Source organism: Puma concolor, chromosome D3, assembly GCF_028749965.1.
Source record: "Puma concolor isolate L17-30 chromosome D3, mPumCon1.1.hap2, whole genome shotgun sequence".
NCBI lineage: Eukaryota > Metazoa > Chordata > Mammalia > Carnivora > Felidae > Puma > Puma concolor.
Genome location: NC_141678.1, coordinates 28,810,818 through 28,819,914, shown reverse-complemented (window position 1 = coordinate 28,819,914; position 9,097 = coordinate 28,810,818). Strand labels below are relative to the sequence as shown.

The 9,097-nt window shown below is 50.4% G+C and overlaps 1 protein-coding gene across 2 annotated transcripts in view; it reads left to right on the top strand.

The window, feature by feature from the left end:
• Window positions 1-1,552: 1,552 nt before the first annotated feature.
• KLHL22 (kelch like family member 22) overlaps window positions 1,553-9,097 on the top strand; it is a 41,511-nt gene continuing 33,966 nt past the window's right edge. The window contains exons 1-2 of one of the 2 annotated variants that reach the window (XM_025933406.2): window positions 1,553-1,618; window positions 8,555-8,820. In XM_025933406.2, coding sequence (XP_025789191.1) covers window positions 8,594-8,820 — 227 coding nt within the window. In that variant the 5' untranslated portion in view covers window positions 1,553-1,618; window positions 8,555-8,593. Of the gene's footprint in view, window positions 1,698-8,554; window positions 8,821-9,097 lie in introns of both variants that reach the window. The other variant, XM_086682291.1, reaches the window with a different exon arrangement.

Genomic DNA, 9,097 nt, shown 5'->3' with positions numbered 1-9,097 from the left:
ATGACTTTACCTCTAGGCTGAAAGGTCCTTAGCTGGACATGTGTAGTTTCCTTACTCTGCCTGGGGCCAAAGTGATCCTAGTCTTCCCCCAAACCTGCTCTTGTTCCAATGTCCTTGTGATGTGGGTAGCCTCATTGTTCTGCACCATCTCTTGGGCTCACTCTTCCTCCCACATCATTCATGTGCAGTGGAGAACTTGTGTCCTTCCCGGGTTTCCAGCCAGCGCCAACCTGTCTGCACTCCCTGCCCATCTGAGGCTATAGCTTCACTGCTGCCCTTATACTTGGCCTCCTCCCATCCTGTAGTCCAGAGTCTGCAACCCACCTTGGCATCTGCCATCCCTCGCTGAAGGCTGCCCTCCCGGCCACATCCACCTGCACCTCCAGAGGTAGTGTCTGCTTTCGTCTTACCTTCAGGGTCAGAAACTCCTGGTGGCCTCTGGACCATTCATTCCTCTGGATCTCATCTTCGTGCCTCTGCTGACATTCCTCATTCTGGAATGCTTTTCCCACTCCCCCCAAATTCTAATTTGTTGTGTAGCTAGGGGGTCACCTCCTCCAGAAAGCCTTCCCAGAAGTCCACTCCTATTGGGAACCTCTGGTCCTGGAGTCTGGTCCTACTCTCCTGACCCTTGTCTAGACTCTTGGGCAGCTGTGTGGGCTCAGCCAGGACAGTGCCTCTCTTCCTCTTCTACATTCCCCTACACCTTTCTTTTTAACCAGGAGCCATCCCTAGCCACATCCTTCCACCACAGCTCCACCACCCTCCATAACACCTCTCATCAAAAACGGTGTGGAACACCCCAACTTTATCTATCAGGAGGCTCTGCTGGCTGGAACCTCTGGACAGGGCAATTACAAACGAGCCTCGGAGGACAAGATCCTCTTGCAGGTGAGGTGTGGAAAAATGAACGCCAAGAGCCTTCTGGCAGACTGCTGGGGTCTTTGGAATGGGAATTGGACTTACTCCAGAATCTTAGTAAACAGGAAAATACCTGTTCACTCTGACCGTGTTCATCTTTTCTCTCCAAGATCCAGCAGAGGGCAGGCGATCAACAGGGGGCCTAAAGGGACCAGGAGGGAAGGAAGCAATGACTGAGAGATGGAATGAATGAGAATGAGTGAGAGAGATAATGAGGAGAAAAGGAATAAAGGAGGGAAGGGATCGAAGGAATGAGTGAGTGAGGGATGAATAAGTGAGAGCGAAGGAGAGATGAAACGAGAGAAGAAAGGAGGAAATAGATTTACGGGCGCGACCCTCCCCAAAAGGCATTGCTCTATTTATTCACTTATTCATTTATTCAGCCCCACTAGGTGTCAAGAGTTAAGTTAAGCCAGATGCAGAGACGCACGTTCACCCGGGCGGCTGTAGCCCTTCTCCACTGAGCCAAGACCGGAGCCGCAACCGCACAAGAGCTGCTTGGGGCGGCGCCCCTCCTCCTGCCCCGGCCGGGCGCCCTTCCCCCAGCCCCCTAGTGAGGCGCCCCCTGGTCTCCATGCGCACCCTGTCGGCGCCTGCGCAGCGCGGCCATGTGACTCGCTGAGGCCCCGCCCTGCGGCCGCCCGCCCGCCCCGCCCCCGCCTCCCGCGAGTGCGGCCTCGGCTTGCGGCGGCACCAGGTGAGCTGCGAAGCGCGGGTAGGGCGGGCCAGGCGGCAGAGAGCGCGGGTGGTAGGCGGCGGGCGGCCGCTGGGCCTGGGTGAGCAGCTCGGGGGGCGCGGGGACACAGGGGCAGGCGCGGGCCGGAGGCGCGGGAGTGGCGGCCTGAGGCTAGCCCTCGGCCTGACGTGGCGGGGGCGCGGCGGGCGGGACCCCCGGGCGCAGCCCGGGGTGGGGAGCTGGCGCTCGCAGAAGTACCAGGCCTCCGCTTGTAGGCGGGACCCGCCGGCCTTCTAGCTCTCGGGAAGGCCTGTCACCTGCGGCGGGCCTTCCTAGCCGCGACCCTCCGCGCTGCGCGCGGGCGGGTTCTGCAACAGGCGGGCGGGGCGGGGCGGGGCGGGGCTGCTGCCACCTGGTGTGACCTTGGACCTCGGCCTGCCTGCCTCAGTTTCCTCAGCGGCACACCCAGGCCCAGGGTCGGGGGCCCGCGGGTTGCAGCTGAGGGAGTCCAACCTCGCTGGCTGGCGAGGTTTCCCAAGAAAAGCCGGAGATCGCGCTGTCATTGCAAAATCTCGGGCCCCGAAGCGTTGGCTGCGGGTTCTAATTATTTCCAAGCCTGGGTGGGCTGGAGTCTCGGAGTTGCCATCGCCTGATGCCCAGGGTCCCTTTCGCGCTAGGCGTCCGTGGGGCCGGGCCTGGGCCGTAGGTTTGGCGCGCCAAGATGCCCCAACTCAGCTTTCTGGAAGACTCGTGCCAGAGAGCACCTCAGTTGGCACCTCTGTGATAGCTCCACACTCTGGGAATTGGTACCCACTCCCTCGTCTCCTCTTCCCGACTGTCGTTTTCCCTGTATTGCAGACCTTGCTTCATGCTGCTAAGGATTGGGGTTCATTGAGTGCAGACGCTGTTTTGGGGCTCTACAGAGACCTGAGGGGTGCCTGCGCAGTGAATGGTGTTGAGTTGGGGCACCTGGGTGGCCCAGTCGGTTGAGTATCCGACTTGGGCTTAGGTCATGATCTCACAGTTCTGTGAGTTCGAGCCCAGCGTCGGGCTCTGTGCTGACAACTTGGAGCCTGGACCCTGTTTCCTTCCAATTCTGTCTCCTACTCTCCCTGCCCCTTTCCTGCTCGTGTGTGCGGGCGCATGCTGGTGGGCCCGCGCGCGCGCTCTCTCTCTCTCAAAAATAAATAAGCGTTAAAAAAAAATTTTTTTTGAATGGTATTGAGTTGAAAATTCTTTGAAAATGCTTTTGACTCTCATCCATGAGTTCATAAAAAAGCATTTTACATCTTTCAATTTGGGACATAAAGCTTCCTACTCACCTCAAAAACTTTGAACAACACTAAATGGAGGGGCCTTGCTTGTGATGAGTAGAATCAGAAATGCTATGGAGCCAGAGGGAACTTAATCTAGGGAAGAGCTTCATGATAGAATAACTTCTGTAAAATGAATCGAGAAAGAAGGTGACACCAAGTGAGCGCCCAAGAACATTTCAAATAAAGAATGACATGGGAAAGGAATCCCAAAAGAAGTGTTACATTTGACCTAATTTTTTATTTTTTGAAGCTTTGTCAATTATTGAAGTATAATTACATTGTGGAATGCTGTTTTTCTTTGTCTTTTTTTAATGTTTTTTTTTGAGAGAGTGAGAGCGCCTGTGGGCTTACACAAGTGGGGGAGGGGCAGAGAGGGGAAGAGAGGACAGCAGAGAGCCTGACTGAGGGCTCAAACACACAAACTGCTAGATCATCTGAGCCAAAGTTGGGTGCTTAACCTACAGAGCCACCCCAGGCACCCCTGATATGCTGTTTTCATCTAAGTCAGCAAAGAGTGAAAAGAAATGCTATTGGTGGGCAAGACAGTGGTTGGAATCAGGTTCTCATACTTTGCTGGTGGGAGAATAAGTTAGTACAACCTCTACAGAGGGCAATTTGGCCATATGCCTTACAATGACAAATATACATTAAAATTAATATGATCCAACAGTTCTGTATCTAGAACATTTTCCTCAGATCACTGCTACATGTGTGGCACATACATCTAAAGGATTTTCAGTATGTGACTGCAAAAGCAGACAATTGGAGGAAACCCAGATGTCTCTCTGAAAAGAACTGGTTAAATATGCTTTATCCATACAATAGACTGTGGGAGGGATATTATGTTTTCATATGCAAAAGTTAATAAAGGGTGAAATGGTGTAGATTTACAGATTTGCCTTCGAATCTAGATGCCCCCTGAAGGGAAGGTAGAATAGTAGTTTTCTTCCGGGAGAGGATCTGGTTGGGGCATAAGTTGGAGGGAGACTTAAGTTTCACAATATGCCTTTCTGTGCCTTTTGAATTTGAATCATGTGAACATATTAAAAATAAGTTTGAGAATGTAATTTTTATTTTTATTATTATTTTTTTTTACCATTTGTTTATTATTGAGAGACAGAGACAGACCGTGAGCAGGGGAGGGGCAGAGAGAGGGAGACACAGAATCCAAAGCAGGCTCCAGGCTCAGAGCTGTCAGCACAGAGCCCGATGCGGGGCTCGAACTCACAAACCGTGAGATCATGACCTGAGCCGAAGTCGGACGCCCAACGGACTGAGCCACCCAGGCGCCCCAGAGAATGTAATTTTTAAATATTTCATACTGACAGAAAAGTTACTCACCGCCTCTCCCTATCAGATCCTGATGTTTTGTCTTACTTGTTTTTTGTTTGTTTTAAAGAAAGAAAACATTCCCTTTTTCCGTGCTGGAGATAATCCTGATCCTGAATTCCTTTAAGGTGTCTATACTATCTTATACCATAACACCTATCTATAAGTAAAATTGAACAGCATTTTGTTGGGTGTTTTCAAACTTTCTGTACTATATTCTGTGGTGTGCTTGTTCCTCTGTGCAGCTTTGAGATTTCTCCATGGTCATGACTATAGCATGAGTTCTAGTTTGCTCATTTTAACTGATATCTAGTGGTCTGTCAGCTCACTGTGTGCAGCATCCGTTCCTCTGAGGATCGACATTTTGGTCGTGGCCAATGCTTGCATTATAAACAAGGCTGTGAATGTGTTGTGCTCCAAGCTTTGCTCCTTCAGAGCAGGAAGTCGGTTCATTTTTCTTCACACTGCACTCAGCACCTAGCTTAGTTCCTTAATTGTGCGTGGTGAATGTGCTTGGCTTACCCAAGGAGGCAGTCTTCTCATTGTACTGTATTCTGGACTTGTAGTAAGTGTAGCTACCATTGATCCCTTCCCAAAGGGGCAGAAGTACTGATGTGCTCACAGAGTGTGGGGACTCACTGGGGACTGATGTCTGTTGGAGTAGTCAGTCGCCATTGCCACCACTAGAGACAGAGGCCCTCTTGACTCCCTAATGGTCATGGTAGTGAGGAGGAAGCTGAGGCTTGGAGATGAGCTAAGTGCCCAGAGTCCTGTGATTAACAGGACTGTGATTAGACAGCCATGGGGTTCTGCGATGTGGGGGAGGTAAAGCCTTAGCTGGTGAGTAGCTAGAACAGCTGCATTGATGGAGCATGCCTGTCATGTTCTTGATACGGTGACAGAGGGAGAAGTGATTGAGCTAGACCTTGACCAATATGGGGTTATAAAGAAACGGGCCTAGGTGGGAGTCTGAAGGTGTTCAGAGGATGACTCATGTCCCTTTTGGTCTTAGGGCTAGTGACGGTATAGGGGAAGGAACATTTTGAGCCAGATAGCGGGGAGATCTAAGCAGAAGGCAGTAGGGAGCTAGTGCTTGAGAAGCCAGGTGGTATACTCATTGGGCATTTGGGGACTCCCTGCAGCTTGAGCAGGGGAACTCAGGAGGATGGGACAGGAGGAAGCAAACCAGTTGGAGTGTCACTACTGTGGTCTCTGACCCAGAGTGGTGGCCATGGAGGACTAAGTGGATGGGCGTCTGAGATGGGAGAGAATGAATCAGAACTAGAGGGTCTGATAGGACACAAGGTATAAAAAGGAAAAGAGATCAGAGAACATTGAAACCATGAGGTTTCTGACATGGAAATGGTGGCTGTGTGAATAAGAAAACTAGACCAATGGAGAGGGCTGCTGGCTGGACTAGGCATTGAGCTGGAGGTGCATTTGCTAAAAGGCAAAAGATTTATATGATCTGAAGAGAAACTGGAGTATTGCATTTGGGAATATAGGGGAGATTCTTGGGAAAGAGGGGGAGGGCTGGGACAGAGTGTGTTGGCTGAAGGGAAGAGATCAGAAAAGAGGGCATTGCCACGCAGCAGCATATCAGGTCAGAAGTGGTTAGTGGGGGATATCCCTTGGCCTCAGCTGTCTGTGTATGAGCCAGTCTGGGGTGGGAAGGAAGAAGTGGATGGGTGAAGGTCCCAAATCCAGGAGGTACATTGAGGGGGCCAGCACAGAGGGAAATTGAATATGTTGGATGGGAAACAACAATGAGTCCAAAGCAATCAGGTGGAGTGGGGAAGAGGGGGAGGGGAAGGGGGAGGCAGTAGCAAGGGGTGCTCTTGAGCTCTAGTAGTGAGGAGGGAGGCCTCTTCCTTTTGGCAAGTTTTATAGTAGAATCTATTTTTCTTTTTTATTCTCTCTGTCTCTCTCTTTTTAATTTTAAGTAGACTCCATGCCCAATGTGGAGCTTGAACTGAAAACCGTGAGATTAAAAGTTGCATGCTCTGCCCACTGAGTCAGCCAAGCACCCCTATAATTTTTTCTCCTAAAGATACAGTCCAAGGGAATTGGAGAAGAAACTAATTTGGGGGAGGGGATAGTGGAATGGTGGTAGGTGGGGGAGGCAGATGTTCACAGGCAGTGAGGCAGGTGCCCCTTGGGCTATTGCCTGCTGGCTGGGTGTGACAGTGTTGTGGCCTGGAGAGTGCGTAGCTCAGTCCCACAGTGCAGTGCAGGACTGGGTAATCCCCTAACTCAGAGTGAGTGACCCAAGTGTGTTTGAGGTAGGTTTGTTTTACTGACTGGGTTTCTGAGGCTCCAACTCATATTGTGTGCATGTTTTGAACATGCTGACTCAATTATTACAAAGTAACCTTGAATTAAAAACATGATGCAGATATCTTGAATGCAGCAGGTCTAGTTGAAGTTACTGTGCTTGACTCAGAATCTTGGTAAAAGAAGACAAGTCCTGGACCCTTCTCTGGGTCTCCTGGTCACCACTCAGGTCTCTTGTCATTTTTATGCATCCATTCTACATGATGGAACCCAATTTTGTTCTTTCTCTTTCTCTCTCTTTTTTTTTTTTTTTTTTAATTTTTTTTTTCAACGTTTATTTATTTTTGGAACAGAGAGAGACAGAGCATGAACGGGGGAGGGGCAGAGAGAGAGAGGGAGACACAGAATCGGAAACAGGCTCCAGGCTCTGAGCCATCAGCCCAGAGCCCGATGCGGGGCTCGAACTCACGGACAGCGAGATCGTGACCTGGCTGAAGTCGGACGCTTAACCGACTGCGCCACCCAGGCGCCCCTCTCTCTCTTTTTTAAGTAAACTCTGTACCCAATGTGGGGCTTGAACTCACAACCCCGAGATTAAAGAGTTGCATGCTCTACTGACTGAGCCAGCCAGGTGCCCCAGTTTTGTTCTTTTATTTACCTATTCAATTGTTTAATTTTATTTTAAATGTTTATTTTTGAGAGAGAGAGAGGGTGCACACCTGCGGGAGGGGCAGAGAGACCAGGAGATGGAGGATCTTAAACGGGCTCTGCAGTAGAGAGCCTGAAGCAAGGCCCAGACTCACGAACCTTGAGATCATGATCTGAAGTCAGATGCTTAGCTGACTGTGATACTCAGGCTCTTTTTTTTTTTTTTTTTAATGTTTATTATTTTTGAAAGAGAGAGAGCATACCCACAGGAGGGGCAGACAGAGAGGGAGACAGAGGATCCAGGCAGGCTCCTCACTGTGAGTACAGAGCCTGATGTGGAGCTCAAACTTACGAACTTTGAAATCAAGACCTGAGCTAAAGTTGAACGCTTAACCAACTGAGCCACCAGGCACCCAGGGTTTGTTCTTTCTTAATGGCAGAGAGGAAGAGCTCTTGAGAACCTGTTCTGTGCTGATGCTTTATATTCATTGTTTACCAGTTTTAGACTTTCTGAACAGGAGGGGTGATTTTATTTCCCTTTTTTCATTTGAGGATCCTGAACTCAGGTTGGTCATGCAGTGAATCTGTGGTAGGGCCAGGGCCTCAACCAAGGTCAGTCTGTTTCCAGAACCTTTTGTTTCCCAGAGATGCTAAAGGAGATAAAATTTAATGAAGAATCTTAGAGATGAAGGGACACACAGGTCATCAGGAAGGAGGCTCCAGGTTCAGATGAGCAGTGGGAGGGAAGAGGAAATTCAGGGGTTTAAGACCACAGGGGCAGGGCACCTGTGTGGCTCATTCAGTTAAATGGCCGACTTGGGCTCAGGTCACAATCTCAACTGTCGGTGAGTTCTAGCCCAGCTTGAGTCGGGCTCTGTGCTGACAGCTCAGAGCCTGGAGCCTGCTCCAGATTCTGTGTCTCCCTCTGTGTCTGCCCCTCCCCCACTTGCACTCTCTCTATCTCTCAAAACTGAATAAATGTTTAAAAAGAAAAAAAAAGGGGCGCCTGGGTGGCGCAGTCGGTTAAGCGTCCGACTTCAGCCAGGTCACGATCTTGCGGTCCGTGAGTTCGAGCCCCGCGTCGGGCTCTGGGCTGATGGCTCAGAGCCTGGAGCCTGTTTCCGATTCTGTGTCTCCCTCTCTCTCTGCCCCTCGCCCGTTCATGCTCTGTCTCTCTCTGTCCCAAAAATAAATAAACGTTGGAAAAAAAAAAATTAAAAAAAAAAAAAAAAAAGAAAAAAAACAAAACCACAGGGGAAGCACAGGTGTGCTGGTGGGAGGAACAAAAGTGCCAGGAGCAGCAGGTGCCACTTGGGAGGAGAGCTGGCCAGTCTGCGTATTGTGTGGTGTTACCTCCCTGGCTTATTCTGTGTCCCCTCTGTCTTGCCAGCTGACAGCCGCAGTGGTGAGGTCTGGTGTGGTGGTCAGGATGGCAGAGGAGCAGGAGTTCACTCAGCTGTGCAAGTTGCCTGTGCAGCCCTCACACCCTCATTGTGTCAACAACACTTACCGGAGTGCACAGCACTCCCAGGCTCTGCTCCGGGGGCTGCTGGCTCTCCGGGACAGTGGCATCCTCTTTGATGTGGTCCTGGTGGTGGAGGGGAGACACATCGAGGCCCATCGAATCCTGCTGGCTGCGTCCTGCGATTACTTCAGGTGAGTTACGTCACGTGTTCTGTTCTTACGAGTAAGGTAACAGGTAGTCCTGGCTCCACTAGGTATTGTGTTGGCACCCACAGTGATCTGGTGGGAGGGACCAGCCAGAAGCTGCCAAGTCCCTTGCTTCTCCCCGAGCTTCTCCCACTGCTTGTTGTGATGACTCCCCAACAGTGAGTGGGACAGAGGGGTTTTTGAATCTGTTTTTCTTCCAGCTGTCTTGTTTTTGGGGCACCTTCTCTTTTTTCCTATTTCTCTTTTATTTATTTATTTTTAA